The following is a 16,047-nucleotide window of genomic DNA, read 5'->3' as shown; positions in this document are numbered from 1 at the left end:
ATGTATAAATAGAATCCATGTATATTATGGATAAATATATATATCTCTTCTACAGGTTTCAAGAATGTTATTGTACATGAGGAAGCTCATTTTTCTAAAAATATTACTGTATTAGTATAGAATACTAAACAATTTCTAAAGGCACACAAAGTTAACTTGTATTTTGTTTAAAAATATTCAGTTTACTATGAAAATACTTAGACTCAGAAGCTAGTTTATAGATCACCAGTATTAATTTAAAAAGTGTCACAGTCTCAGGTGACTCAAGTGAGGACTGAAATTAGTAGTAGGGAAAGCATGAGAACTGAAATGATGAAGGGACTGTAAAAGAACATGCATTATGTATATCTGACTTTTGGGAGAAGTGGTTGCAGAATGCTGTTCAAAATGAGTATGTTAGATGGAGGTTTCCTTTTCTTTCTTTCCATCAAGGAATTCAGAAAACAGTGAAATGATGGGTTTTGTAAGAACAGCTTTTCCACACGAGATCAGCAAAATGAAGAGCAGTCTTTATTTAATACTAATGATTTAAAATATTCTATATTCAACTGAATACTTGGATTTGCATATGGTTGCAAGGTATTTGGATACATGCAGCAAAAACGGAGAAATGCTGCATGCTTGATCTCAGCTACCATTTGTGGGAGACTTCATTTTCCCCTGCACAGTAACAAGTTTTTCAGTGTATGGCTCTATCATAGCTGTGATGCTTAAATTGTAAATCTGTTTCTCAACCATTTTTACTACTACTTTTCTTGAGAGGGAAATTTATTCTCTGAGAAGTGTCTTGAATGTCAGTTTTGTTTGTACTGGTTACAGCACATTGTTTGCCACCTGTAAGTGACAGTGATACTGCTGACAGTGTGTTTAACAAGTCCTTATGAGTTTGCATAAGACAGTTATGTCTCTGTGGTTCTAGGTAAAGCCCTTTTTAATCCAGTTTTTATGTTCTTTTGTGTGTTTTATTTTTATTTTTTACTGTTTTTCTCTCCCAGATGCTGGCAGTAAAGTTCTTCTGTTTTGCCAGCTTCTAATGTTTTTATACTTATTTTATATCTAGAAGAGTCCCAGTGTAAGTCTTACTGGTCACTTGAGCACTAATATTCATAAAGAACAGTTTTGCCATCCACTCTATTCTCCCTCTTTTGCCCTATTCATTTTTAAGGTTATTTGCATAACAAGTATGCAACTATCCTGTAACCACTTTTGTGAGAAATAGCTAACTGTGTGGGTTTTGTTCTTGATGACAGTGGAAAAAAATCAGTCTTACTTTTCTGTATTCAAAATACATGGTTTTCCTACTGTTTTACATCTCAGATGATCTGAGAGAGTAGTGCAGAAAAGATGTTCTACTGTATCATGCCATTGGAGTGTGCTAAGAGACTTTAATTTCCTTCAACTGTAATGCTATTGTTAAATGGGCAAATAGCTGAAATGAACTGGAGGAAACAAGAATGCAGGTGTAGAAATGAACTGCTGAAATCTTTCTTACAGATTCTTAAACTAATTTCCCATGGATTTTTCCATGCCTCAGTACAAATCTGGAAAGAAAAAAAAAGAATTTAACCAAATATGAGGTTTGTAAATACATGTGCATTGAAAGAAGGAAGTTTCAAGTGATTCTTTGGGCACAAGCCTGAGTGCCCTATGTTCTTTATCTTTGACTCCATGAGGAATTAATAACAGAATTTGAAGAATTATGGTAATTGGCTGATGAAAATCCTTCTTGCCTGGTGTTCTACCACAGCTAATTAAATGTGATGCGGAAGACTCCACAGTTGGAGGTCTGCGACAGATTAGCAATCCCTCATGCATAAAATAAAACCACTGAGTAGTGGTCTGCCTTAAACATGCTCAGGCAGTTATGTGGATAAACATCTGATTTACTTAATAAGGAAAGAGATATATGGAATCAGCATCATACGTAGCATATGTCCTATGGTTCTCCAGAGGTCCCTTTGTAGTGGTAGTTAACATGAAGGTAGCTGGAGTATATATAAATATATATTGTACAATGAGCGCTAAATGCTGGTGAGATAATGTAGTTCAGAGAATCTACAACAGCAAAGGGAGATAGAGGAAGTTTTATGCCATGTTGTGTCCACAAGGTTATGAAGGTAACTTAAACATGTGTTTTTGGTACCTGTGTAAACTCCGTGTTTAATAGAAAAAAAAAAAAAAGAAATACTGCCAATATAGATCTCTGCTGAGGTCAGTATTTATGCTGGTTGAAAAGCATGTTGTTGAAAAAGAAGAGGAATCAAACACTTACAGAACTTATATCAAGATTTTCACTGTACTTTTAAAATTTTTGTTTGTTTGTTTGTTATTTCAGATTTTCTGCCAATAAAGGAAATGATAATATAAATGTGTAATTTTTCTTAGGCTTATCATTCCTGTAAGCAATTTGTATATAAAGCCAAATTAAGTGATATAGGAAGCCTTGCTTAAAAATAGATGCACTGAGTTCCATGTCCTACCTCCTTCTTTGTTTCAGTCAGGGTATTGAAGGTTTGGTTTTCAACTAAGAGCTCCCTACTGTTTAATGCATATTGGATAGTTTCTCTTAGTTAAAGGCAATCAAAATCTTGAAACTTAAAATCTGTTACCACAAAAAACTTCGCATGCTGTGTGTGTAAGCTCTTTCATGGGGGGTCTAGGTCAAGCAGTGGAAGGTTTCAGCATTTGACATAATTAAAGTAAGTTTTATTCTTTTTGGCCATCATCTTTTATATACTGTTAACACATAATCAGCCAAATTAATAGCCCTATTGCAACAGATTTTACAGTCAGTACTATTCTAAGTGATAAAATCCTTCAAAATTATTTTAACTGTGAATCTTTTTTAGTAAGAAAGGAAAGTTTGCAGTGGTAGGATGTTCTGAAAAACCCTTGGGCATTTCCCTACACTAGCTGCTCCTTATCTGATAAAGGACCCATTGGAGAGAAAAGGCTTAGAGCTATTATAACCCCGATTTTATTCAGACGTTCAGTGTTGAAGAGAAGTTCTGAAAATTGAGTTCTGTTTTGGGAAGGTTTGTTGTTGTTACTGCATCCACTTGAGTAAAAGTGAGAAAGTAATTTTAATTTCAAGGAACTGAGGAATTGTTGGATTTGACAATCTCATTTTCTGAGCTGATACAATCCACTGACTATCTCGCTTTTCAGGGCAATATGTATAGAATGAAGGAATGTGAGGTTCTCTTTTGCGTTTCTCCACTGCTGTAATATCTGTAAGACAAAGGCCTTATAAATGTTTGCATATCTCTGTTTTGGTTTTTGTAGGAATATTATGATTATGGTATATTTTAAACTCATGTTGGAGAAGAAAGTGTTGTACATGTTTTCTCCCTCCCTCTTGCCTCAAATGTTTGTTGTGGCTTATTTTCTAATTGAGAAAAAGGGCCTGGAAAAGAAAATCCTTTTTTCTTCTGTAGGTGAAAGTGCCCTGTAACACTTCTAGAGCTTAAAGGAATGCATGGTGTCATATTCTTTCTAGTATTTCAAATTGCAATTTGGGATCATGCTGTTTGTGTGTGTTGCAGAAAAAGTACATCTATTTAGCAGGCAGCTGGAGCGTTGTTTTGTGTTATTTGCTGCTCTCCTGAGGAGGAGTCTAGGAAAAGGCTTCAAGTTGGCTTCAAACTACCTTGCCCAGTCTCCTGTGCATTCTGAGTGTTTAAATATACTTCCACTGAATGCTGCTGTGCTAGAGGGACAACATTTCTGTTATAAACTTAGCTATTGACTGGTTGTGAGCTTTCTTTGGTCTGATACTCTTTTGCACAGGGAAGAGTCATTATTGCTTTTCTGCTGCTGCCACAAGTTACCAAGAGTTTGGTTCTTCTGCCATTAACTTTCTTTGCTTTTTCACAGTCGAAGTTTCATGTCACTTCACTGACATAAAAATTTTGCTCAAATTTTTAGGGTCTTTTGTAGGCTTTTACTAACTAGATTCTTTCTGCATCCCCATTTCAAGCAGAAACAAATTCTATATCTATCAGGACATTTGAGTATTTTTCTTACTGAGGAGTTTTTCTTAACCATTTAATACAAGCTATCTCTTCTGTCAAGTTTTCTAAGTGGAAGCACATTCTGAAAGTGCAAAATTTTGTCCCTTGCTTAGCTGTAAGAATCCTATTAAGAAGAGAGAGACCATTTAAAATGACAAACATTATCTTTCATTTTGTCCAGGTAATGTGACTCCTTCATTTTCCTTCATGGGACATTGAGTTTAGTTTGAGTTTAGTTGTCCTTTCTACAGGGCAGGAAGGACATAGCAATGTTGGATGTTTTACAGAAAATTTTCAATCCCTTTAAGACAATAATGGCATCACATATAAGATGAAAAAGCCCACAGAAGCGTTCATCCCTATGATCTCTCATGAGGTAACCTGTAGATTTTCCAATGACTTGTGTGATAGTGCAGTAGTTTTCTCTCCACACCATTTACTTTTTGAATTTGCAGGATTTTCCTTCTTATTTCAACAGAAATCTGAAAAAACCCACAAATGTTATCAGGCTACAGATAGTTCTGATTGCTATCCCTACCATGCCTGATACATTTTTAAGCCCTCAATGTGGTTTTCACACTTATTTTCTCCTAACATGATATTTGAAAGATGCCTCTTTCATTAGAATAATGGTGTTTTATTTGCTTTCAGCTCCTTTTGTAATCACCAAATGATTACTAGCTTTGGGTTAGATGGTATCTTGAATGCTATAAAAGATACAACAGTAGGATATAAAGCTCTGTTCATTAATGTAGAGCTGAGAGACACAGATTGCTTACGTTAAATCTTTTCTGTAACTGTAATTTTCTTCCTTTTTTCCTTTTCCTTTCTCTCTCTCTCTTTCTCTCTCTCTTTCTCTCTCTCTTTCTTTCTCTCTTTCTTTCTTTTTCTCTCTCTCTTTCTTTCTCTTTCTCTCTTTCTCTTTTTTCTCTCCTTCTCTCTTACTGTTTCTCCCTCCCTCCCTTTCTCCCTCCCTCCCTTTCTTTCTCTCTGCCTTTCTCTCTAAGCATATTAAGTGTATTTAAGGCCCAGGGCTGATGTGATAGAAGTAGATAATGGGGTCTTATTAAGTACTGAAAACAGAAACAATTCTTTCTCTAACTTCCTTAGCTAAAGTTAATTAATGTTTCCTTCTATTTTTGTTATCTTAGCATTATCATTACCAGAAATAACAATTATTCATAACATCTTCATACCTTACTGTAACTAGATAAAAATTCTTCCTGTTCATAAATTGCCAAAAAAAAAAAAAAAAAAAAAAAAAGAAAAATAAAAATAATGGGAAGTTCAATTTTTTTTTTTTTTTTTTTTTGGTACTGCTTGTCAAGTGCAAAACCATGTATAAATTGATTTGCGTAGATTGCTTGTATTTTGCACATCCTTTCGTCTTTGTCATTTACTTTGTTCTTTTAATGTGCATTTATTTTATTTTATTTTATTTTATTTTATTTTATTTTATTTTAATTCCCGCCTGATTCTTCAGAGCTAACCTTCACACAGGCTTCTTCATAGGACTCTTGGAGGCCACTTCTTCAGAGCAGCTAAGGCAATGTTATTTGCTATTGTTCTCATGCTTTTTCTTTATGATTTTTCAGCTCATCCACCATATACCATGTGCTTTAGAGTGAAATTCTACCCTCATGAACCCTTGAAGATTAAAGAAGAGCTCACCAGGTATTATTTTTTTCTGTGCATTTAATGTGAATTCTTTTACAAGTTCAAACTAAGACAGCTTGTTGGGTAGACTAGGGTTCTCATTGTGCTGAAATGCACTGTTTGCACTATTGGTAATCTTTTTTTATTTATTGTATACCTGGGGACTTTTAAAAGTAGCTTAAAGGGACTTTTCCTAACATACAGAGAAGTAGTGATGCTGGTAAAGGACTTTCTGAAAGAGAAGCAGTGATCAGTACCTACTTTGGTAAATTTAAAAGGAGAACTGGCTTCAACAGATGAAGAGAAAGCTGAGGTGCTGAATGAGTTCTTCACCTCGGTCTTCACTGGTGGCCAGGATTCTAGTCTTTTTCACGTCCCTGAACCCTGCATCCCCAAACCTCTATGTGGGGACCAAGGAGGTAAATCCCTCCCCACTGTAAGGGCAGAGCAAGTCCGAGAGTGCCTCCTTAGACTGAATGAATACAAGTCTATGGGGCCGGATGGCGTGCATCCCAGGGTCCTGAAGGAGCTGGCTGAGGTGGTTGCCGAGCCGCTCTCCATCATATTTGAGAAGTCGTGGCTGTCAGGTGAGGTCCCGAACGACTGGAGGAAGGGTCACGTCACTCCCATATACAAGAAGGGGAGCAGGGAGGACCCGGGGAACTACAGGCCGGTGAGTCTCACCTCCGTGCCTGGGAAGATCATGGAACAGATCCTCCTGGACAACATGCTCGATCACATAAAGAATGAGCATGTGATCCGAGACAGCCAGCACGGCTTCACCAAAGGAAGGTCATGCCTAACTAATCTTGTGGCCTTCTATGATGGAGTGACGGCATTGGTGGACGAAGGGAAGGGGACCGATGTCATTTACCTGGACCTGAGCAAGGCCTTTGACATGGTCCCCCACCACATCCTCATTTCCAAATTGGAGGGAAGTGGATTTGATGGGTGGACGACCCGATGGATAAGCAATTGGTTGAAAGGCCGCAGACAGAGGGTGGTGGTCAATGGCTCTATGTCCAGGTGGAGGCCAGTAACAAGTGGTGTCCCCCAAGGGTCTGTGTTGGGACCGGTGCTCTTTAACATCTTTATTAATGACATCGATGAGGGAAAATTGAGTGCACCCTCAGCAAGTTTGCTGACGACACCAAGCTGAGTGGTGCGGTTGATACGGTGGAAGGAAGGGATGCCATTCAGAAGGGACCTCGACAGGCTGGAGGGCTGGGCTCGGGTGAACCTGATGAGGTTCAACACGGCAAAGTGCAAGGTTTTGCATTTGGGCTGGAAGAACCCCAGGCACCTGTACAGGCTGGGAGGAGCGGTCCTTGAGAGCAGCTCGGCAGAGAAGGACCTGGGGGTCCTGATGGACGAGAGACTGAATATGAGCCAGCAGTGCGCTCTGGCAGCTCGAAAGGCAAATGGGATCCTGGGCTCCATCAGGAGAGGGGTGGCCAGCAGGGACAGGGAGGTGATTGTCCCTCTCTACTCGGCTCTTGTGAGGCCCCATCTGGAGTCCTGTGTCCAGGTGTGGAGCCCTCAGTACAAGAAAGACATTGAGATTTTGGAAAGGGTCCAGAGGAGGGCGACTAAGATGATCAGGGGGCTGGAGCACCTCCCCTATGAGGACAGGCTGAGGGAGTTGGGCTTGTTCAGCCTGGAGAAGAGAAGGCTGCGGGGTGACCTCATTGCAGCCTATCAATACCTGAAGGGAACCTACACCCAGGAGGGGAGTAAACTCTTCACAAGGGCTGATAACAGCAGGACGAGGGGAAATGGATCCAAGTTGAAGGAGGGAAGATTGAGGTTGGATGTTAGGGGGAAGTTCTTTACTAGGAGAGTGGTTAGGCCCTGGAATGGGCTGCCCAGGGAGGTTGTGGGAGGTTGTGTCTTTGGACGTGTTTAAGGCCAGGTTGGACGGGGTCCTGGGCAACCTGATCTGAATGTGTATGTTTGGTGGCCCTGCTAGGCAGGGGGGTTGGAACTACATGATCCTTGGGGTCCCTTCCAACCCGGGTGATTCTGTGATTCTGTGATTCTGTGATCAGTGGTTGGCAAATATTACGCTAATTTCTGCATGGAAGGATTTTGGACTAGAATAAGTTTCTTTTTGTTTCTTAGGTTTTCTTTTGTATGTGTCTGAAACAAGCTATGAGTTTAATTCAGTAACATTTCTCTTTCAACAGGAACTTTGAAACTTTTTCTGTTTTTTGTTTTTTTTTTTTTTTTTCCATTTGAAGTGTCTGTTCATTAGAACCAAAAACCCTATAGTATTTTTAAACTGTGAACCAACATTCTTTAGAAAACTGATGTAGAATTGAAAAATATTTACGGTTTTAATGTATAGCTATGTTAGAAGTTTTGTTGCGTATATAGAATTTTCCAGTGCTTTGGAGATACACCTGTGCAACAATTCAACTGCACTTATTGAATGGGATTTCTGTCCTTTCTTCTAGGCTTAGTAAATATTCCGTGACTCTGGTTATTTTTCAAGAAAGTTATTGAGGAAAAGAGGTGGCAGCTTTTTTGAGCTCTGCATCAGCTGTGCAGGACTGTATGTCTCCCTTATCATGTTGATAGTTAGCAGGTCGCACCGCTAACTAGTGTGTGTTATAGAAGTACAGAGCAATGAAGCACTTGTTGTTTTGGGATTTCCACTGACACTTTCGCCAACGCTTGCAAATTCTTGTGTTCACAAGTCACTTTGTGAATAGCAGCGAACCCATTATCCTTGATCTTGCAGTTAAAGTTTCAGGAACAGCTTGCATTCTCCTGAATGGTAAATTTACAATTTGTATAGAGCAGCTGGAACATCCTGTTCATATTACAACTATTTATCTCGAATCACATTTAGCTGAGGAAACAGGTTGTAAACCAGGAAGTCAAGGTATTTTCAGTATTTGTTAATGTTTGCCCTTGAATGAATATTTTACTTTTCATGAGACATAGTTTACACTTTCTAGGACTTGGATGCTCACTCAGGAGAAGTTTCATCAAAACACAAAGCACCTTGAATTAGCTCACTGATGTATATTGTGCTGTCAGTATGTTTTAGTCTTTGCTAGAATAGTTTAAAAACCAATTTGAAGTCAATATGTTGTTTGAAAAATATTTTTTGATCTTTTGTTAGAAGTATTACTAATGAGGTGCTAGACTGTCTTAAAACAGAGAAATAATCTTTTTTTTGTATATTCTCCTACTGCGCATGATGCATTTGTGTATCTGATCAGCTTTCTAGATTCCTGCTGTTGCTGTTTAGAAAGTTTTGTTTGTTATCTGCCCAGGTCTCTTACACAATAACAAGGTATGAAAGTGCTCATGAAATCGGCAAGTAAAGTGTAAAGTCTTGTAAGTTAGCACTGAGAGTCTGCTTCATTGATTAAAGGAGGAGGTCAAATTCAAGATAATGCTCTAAATTGATTGGAGTTTTTTGTTTTTTTTTCCTCTTCTTAATTACAATGACAAGTGAAATACAAGAAGAATGCCAATTAATATTTGACAGAGGGCAATTATGAAACCTGGATGGCTGATGGTCTGTTCAGTATGTTTTTTTGTGGCAGGGGTTGTTTGTAATTTTATGACCTCTGCCCTTATCACGTGTTCTTTGCAGCGTGTGCTTAAGATGATCTGAAAATAAATTAGTAATATTGCCACTCTGACTTAAAAGCTGCTGAACTTCATAACTGTATTTATGGTCAGATGAGTCACAGTAAAATTGTGCATTTACATTTCTCTTTCTGTACATGCCTAAACGTACCACAGAGCAGTTCTCTTGCTTCAGAAATCTGATGGGTGCCACAGTCCCTGCTTAGGTGAAGAAATTAAAAGACAGTGGGACTTATCCTATCACATTTTCATATTACTGTTTTATCCAGAATATTAATTAACCATTTCTAAATACCCCAAGAGAATTGTTGTCAATATATTCTTTGTAAAAGCCATATATGTGTAAATCTTCAATGAAGTATCTTAGAGACATCAGGGAGATGTACAGCTGGTTAAAAGAGCCGTATTTGATATAAAAATCATGTATTTGGCACATGAAACTGTGTGTATGGAATAAAGTGTATAATTTCTGTGAAGACAGTATGAAGTAAAGAGTTTCAGACATTTCTAGTGCGAAGAAAATCGAATATTCTCCTCCTTGGATTACTGCTGCTTCATTTCTCACCTGCCTTGGGTAGGATGGACTGTAATCCTTGAGGTATCCTGTTGTTTTACTGCTCTGTAGGAGATGTTTTAGAAAATTAACCTAGCTGAAGTCACTTCTCTGTCTATAATATATGGGAAAAAAAGCTGGAAGAATCTGAAAGTATGTGCACCACATATTCGGAGACTGGGAATGCCCCGGGAAAAGCACTGAACCATGCAGTTGCCTGTCATTACATTTAGTTCCACTGTTCAGGACATGTGTGAATACTGTTAGTCACATTATACCATTCTACTTGCTTTCTTTCATCTTCCCTCTTTTTAATTAATGATAACTTCCATGCTTTTGGAATAAAATCAATGTGTGCTGCAGGATGTTAAAGGACTTTGAGATAAAGCCGTGCTAAATAAGAAATTCTGTGAACTTGGAATAAAGTTTCAACGTATTCCTGGACACTGAGGTTCTGTGTGGTCCTTGATCACTGTGTACTCTGCAGTTGGTTAATGCTACAATTGAGTGTGCCTCTGAACTTAATTTCAGGTGCACTGGAGGCTTAGCAGATTGCAGTGCAAACAGCGAATGTAGGTTTTTGAATAGTTTGTGTAATCTTTTAAATAGAAATACTTGAGTGATAAGTATTATATATACATATCTATCATCACTATACATAGTGATAAGAGTGGGGGGGGTCTCTGCATTACGGACAATCTTTCTGAGTTTGACTTCTGTCTCAGGTAGAATCTAGTGACCTCAGACTTTTCTGAATGATAAATCCGTAGTTTTCTTACAGATGATCTGACAGTATTATGGACAATATGGACTCAGATCAAAACACCTCAGTTTTTGAAAATAACATTTAACTGACTTCACTTAATATCCCTAACTGAGATTAATAACTACAGTTTTTTAATTAGGCAATAGCAGTATAATAAGCAGTATAATATAAGTATATAAGCAGTATAATAAGGCTCTCACATCTTGCTTGTTTCCTGCCACACATACCCATAAAACATAGGTTCTATTTCTTTCTCATTAAATCAGCATCTACTCTGCAACCTGTTTTCTGACTTACTCTCCACAGGGCTGGGTGGACTTGATACATAGACTTGTAGTATCGTTAATTTTCTTTACTCTTTATTTTGCATCTTTTTATCTTTTACTGCACTGCATGTCGGTTGTTTTTGCATACAGCATGAGAATCTTCATGGAGAGAGCATACAGGGTTCACCGTAAGGGTTAAGATTATTCTTCTGGCTTGACATGCAAAAATGTAAAACTGCTGTGAAAGGAAGTTGTAACTACGAAGGCCATTCAATCTGCTGTACAAACAGCATCCCAGTGCTCTTTCTGTAAAGCGCAGATGTTTTTGCTCTGTGCCACTCTTCACTATTCTTTGATCACAGGTCAGAGCCTTGGGAGGGTCCACAGCTGTGTAAGCATGAGATGATGCACGTGAACAGATTGCGAACACACAAGGGAGTGTGAACAGATGGGTCCCAGGACCCATTGCACATGGGTGCAGATTTTTACTGTTTACTTCTTTTCAATGTTCTTGTTTAGATAATAAATAAATCAGTGTTTTTTCTTTCTTATGTAATAAAGTAGCCCAAGGACTCATGCCTTGTTATCTCTAAATCCTTACATTATACTATGTATGCATAATTAAAATGAGAAAATATGAAGTCATCTGAGGTCCCAAGGGATTGATCTAAAATGCTGCAGATAATACGGTATCAACAATAATCCATGATTATTGTAGAAAAACGGGTCATGGGTTAGTAGCTTGTGGAATTAACCAAAGATGGATTATTGCTACTAGCTGTCATCAGGCCCTTTTTTCCTAATCCATGTTTCCTAATCCAAGCAGTTCTTCAATCACTAGGCTGTCATAAAACAGTGTTATAGGTACTTGGTACAAGAGAAGCAGATGAAAAATGCTTTACTGGAAATCATATAAAATAGCAAAGACTGTGGGGATGTAAACATGGCAAATTAAAGAGCCCTGAGTGAGCTGGTCTAACTGAGGAAGAACAGTACTGCTGCATGCATGCAAGGCTTAACTAGCCCTGTTGCAATCAGCTATACTTGATGCTGCTTTTTGCTAGAAAAGCCTGGCAAATTTCCCTCCAAAAGTGGCCACTAATGCTTCTGTGGTATTTGAGTATCAAACTACATATTTGCAAGATTTAAGTCTTGCAATAAACTAATCCTTCAAAAAATGAGCTAATATTGGGTAGACCTGTTTTGCAGAAAACTGTTCCTGATATAATTTAGGAATAACTCTAAACGCTCTAAATGCTCTGATTGCGCTTCTCAGCTATTCTGAGACAGCTGAATACAATATACAATACACATTGTAATGGTAGCTATTCCAAAGCTTCTGCAAATGCACTTGTCTGTTTTGGCTTTCTGGAGTCCATGTTAGCAGTCATCCAATGAGTTTATGGCTTTGGTAATATTGGACTCTCAGTGAAATACCATAGTCTTAAAAGTGAATGAGTTGTTAGTAAGAGCTTGCAGCTAGCATTCAGGGTGGAAAAAATAAACAAGAAAATTAATCCATTAGACTTCTGGATTTTTTTGGTGAAGCTTGTGCCCATGGTTCAAGCAGAGCTGGGAGGTTCAGAGTTCCTCTTGTGACTCTTAGGGAAATGCAAGAGAACTGAGAAGATGCAGCTCTGCATCAGAAAAGAATCTATTCCTGTGTTGTATTGAGGCTTTTATTAATCTGCTATTCAAAATGAAGGTGTAAACTGTTTCTTCCCATTCCTTTGTTCTTTAATTGTTTCCCATGTAACCAGTGTTGTCAAGCAGTTGGCTAAACAGTAATGTTTCAAGCTTTTTCCTTTTCCCAAGGAAAGATCATGTGTAGTAATGCAGACCCTGACCAGGTCTAAAGCCAGGACAAGCCCATTTATTGCTAGATCCATGTGGTAGTAATCATCACTTTTTTTCCATATTTATTTATTTATAGAAGGTGATACTATTGATTGAGACCTTCTCTGAGGCTTTTTTACCAGGAACGGTGCTGAATTTTTAGCGTTAGAACAACATCCCTCAGAGCATGCAAAAAAGTTAGTGATTCTTCCTAGAGATGCTTGTTAATGGAAAAGACAGTTAAGCACTGTCATGAGTTTATGATGTTTGGTTATTGGTATTCCACATCATAAAATCATGTAGTCCACTGGTAGTTAAAGAGTTAATGCTCCAGGTCCAGGTACCTGTCCCAGAAGACAACAACTACTACATCCCCCAGAGGACTGTTTGCTGCTCTGTTACCATTTCTGCTCAGGAGGAACAGGTAAAAGGCCTTGGCATTTCAATCTTATTTAGTAAAATAATTTGTTTCTCTTCAGATCATTGCAGCTGTATTGTTTTGGGCCCATCTCTCTACCCTTTTTCCTTTCCAGGGTGCAGATCCACGGGTCTGTCTGCCCTGCTAGTCACAGAACTGGGCCAAATCAGCCTGTAAACTGTTGACAATCACTTACAGAAATAAATTAACAAGGTAGCTCCTGCTACTTTTGCTGTTAGATATTTGTGGGTGGATCATACAATTGGCGTTTTCTGTGTGAAAGGGGATAGATTGATATTTCTCATGTCCGAATGCAAAGATAATGTTTTTAAGGCATGATGACAATGTTCCTAGTTTCTCATTTCTCTACTAGGATTTGGGTTATGGCTAATTAGGTGAATTGAAAGGGCAGATGCTGTACATTACTGTGATGTGCTTATTAATACGGACATTTTGTAAGTGTTTTGAATAAAATTGTCACATCTTTCCATTAAAACAAGAATGCAAAGTCATGATCTTTTTCTACCCATAAAAATTCACTTCCATTAGGTATCTTCAGTTGTGCTTTTAGAAATTTTAACAATTACATGCCTGCCTCTTCATTTTGATATTTTTTTTTTTTGGAGTTGTTACTTGCACATTTGCCTTACAATTTATTTTTTGGACTGGATAGCACTGTTTGTCTCGGCAGCTTTTTTTGTCAGTTCACTCGTTGTGTAAGGTACTTTCTTTCATATGCCTTAAACAACCCTCTGATTGTACTGATGTCTCTGAACTGTGTTACTGGAGGATTTGGTGATTAGCAGCTCTTCATTCACCCTTCCCACTGCCTTCATTGTGTCATAAGACTCAATTTTGTTCCCCCCTCAACTTTCCCTAACAAGCTCTATCCTCTCACTTGTTTTAGTTGTTCTCTTTATCAAACTCAGCTGTGTCTTCTGTGAAATGCAGAGTAGAGGTAGGTATAGCATTTAAGGTGTGATTACACCAAGACTTAAAGAAATTGCACAATGTCCTTCTGTCTCGTTCTCAGTATTTTTCTCAATGTCTCTCAATTTTTTTATTTTTTTTTTTTTTTTTGGCTGCTTCTGCACACTGAATTGATGATTTCAGAGACTATTTGTGCTGAGTCCAGGAGCTATCTGTCAAATATGAAAATGTGTTTAATAAACAGTGAATTGAATGATTGCTTTTCTTTAAGCTATCAAAATACTTCACAAATATTTGTAAGTAGGCAAATAATACATTTCTTTAGAGAATATATATTTTTACTATTAGCCCTACTATCTAGGTGGAATTGTAAAGCAAATAACAGATATCTCTTAGTTGTAGTATTAGATACTAGCATGTAGTAATTAGTGCTTAGGTTAGATTCATATACTTTGTCAGGAAACTAGACTTCAAGCAGCATAACTGATACCATCAACTGTAGAAGACAGCATGCAAAATTATTGTCCAGGCTGGTGTACATAAAGAGCTCATAAAACTCTGCCGTGCGAGGAGGGCACCCATTCCAGGAATAAACAAAGCCTATGCACTCTGCTCTCTGCACCTGAGTATTCAGTGTAGCTTGGGAAAGAGCAGAACAGTCAAAGCCGGACATTACTGAGACTAGATTTTTTGAAACTTTGTGGTGTCTCTCTAGACACCCATGTCTACTGGCAGGGAAGGTTGTGGCAGCTCTGGGTGAAATGCTTGTTACTGTAATAGAATAAGTGAAGCAATTTAAACACAAGATAAAAAAACACAAAGTAGACAAACCACAGGTTGTAATTGTGGGAAAGCTTTCTTGCTTCATCGAATGTCTTAAATAGGTGCATAAACAGGTAACAATTAAACAGTTGGAAACATGATACCTGAAAACAAGAATAGGCGTTACTGACCCTGCATCCACAGTTCCAGAAAAAATTTGGCTTAGAGTTGAGTCATATTTATTGCAAACAGATAATAGATGGAAATGAGGTTATTGGATGATAGACGATTGTGAACATAAATGCTAGAAGCATAAGTTTATTGGCTTGCTGATAAGCCTTAGTTCTTAGTCAGGACTGTAAATTAGGCTATAAATTGTGCTAAAGCTTGCAAAAACATAGTGGTGGAAAGACACGAGAAGCAGCAAAAACAGGTTGAATCTGTAAGTTATTTGAATCTGTTGAGTGTAGGCAATTTTAAATACGTACATAAGCCTTACTGAAGTAAGTAGTTAGCTGTTTGCTGACCTTGGACATATATTACTTTATGAAGATTCTAGAAAACGTCTGAGGTTGAGACAAATTCTTGCAAAGCTTACAACTTTGACTTTCAGTCCAAAGTGCATTTATTGCCTTTCAGGAGAACTCCACAATGTCTAGGTTTTGTTCTAAACTGTCCTAGCTGCTATGCCCGAAGAAGATGAACAGTATCCAGTGCAGTTTGCTCTGTGGGTGATCTCTGAAAAAAAAAAGGCATTTATAATCTGCATGGATATTAGTATTTTTCCCTGCCCTTTTTCTGAGCTCAGATGCTTTCCTGGTGTCCCAGCCAACAATTTTTCCAGTGTTTATTGGGAGCTGCAATCTGTGCTGCTTTTTCCCTTTGACTGCTACCTTCTGTCTTTTAAATGGCTTTTGTTCCAGGAGTGAAATCATTCTCTGAAAGTGCAGTATAGAACCATTTGATTAAAGTTTCTGAAAAATGTCAGGGCACAACTAGTTTTTTTACCTGGATTTTAGTGGTCAAATGCATGCAACAGCACAGTAGCATGGAAATTTAGTGGCAGAAAAAAATGTAGTATTCTTGTTTTAAAAATTCTTAATGTAGTGAGAATGTATGCGAAATGAAGCAGGAAGACAAGTGAACAATTTAACAGATCCTGGTTCCAAAACAATTGAAACATTGCAAAAACAAAACCCCTTTCATTTATGGGAAAATATAAACAGAGCTACTTCTTCAGA

General features: G+C 38.0%; 1 protein-coding gene across 1 annotated transcript in view; it reads left to right on the top strand.

Moving 5' to 3' along the window:
* FRMD3 (FERM domain containing 3) overlaps positions 1-16,047 on the top strand; it is a 121,203-nt gene that overhangs the window by 78,654 nt on the left and 26,502 nt on the right. Inside the window, exon 4 of the mRNA XM_042877479.1 lies at positions 5,609-5,687. Within this exon, the coding sequence (XP_042733413.1) occupies positions 5,609-5,687 (79 nt within the window). The remainder of the gene's footprint in view (positions 1-5,608; positions 5,688-16,047) is intronic.

This window comes from Lagopus leucura, unplaced genomic scaffold, assembly GCF_019238085.1.
Source record: "Lagopus leucura isolate 7727_CA_CO unplaced genomic scaffold, USGS_WTPT01 Super-Scaffold_100018, whole genome shotgun sequence".
Classification (NCBI taxonomy): Eukaryota; Metazoa; Chordata; class Aves; order Galliformes; family Phasianidae; genus Lagopus; species Lagopus leucura.
The sequence above is the reverse complement of the archived record's forward strand: the minus strand, read 5'-3'. Positions and strand labels throughout refer to the sequence as shown.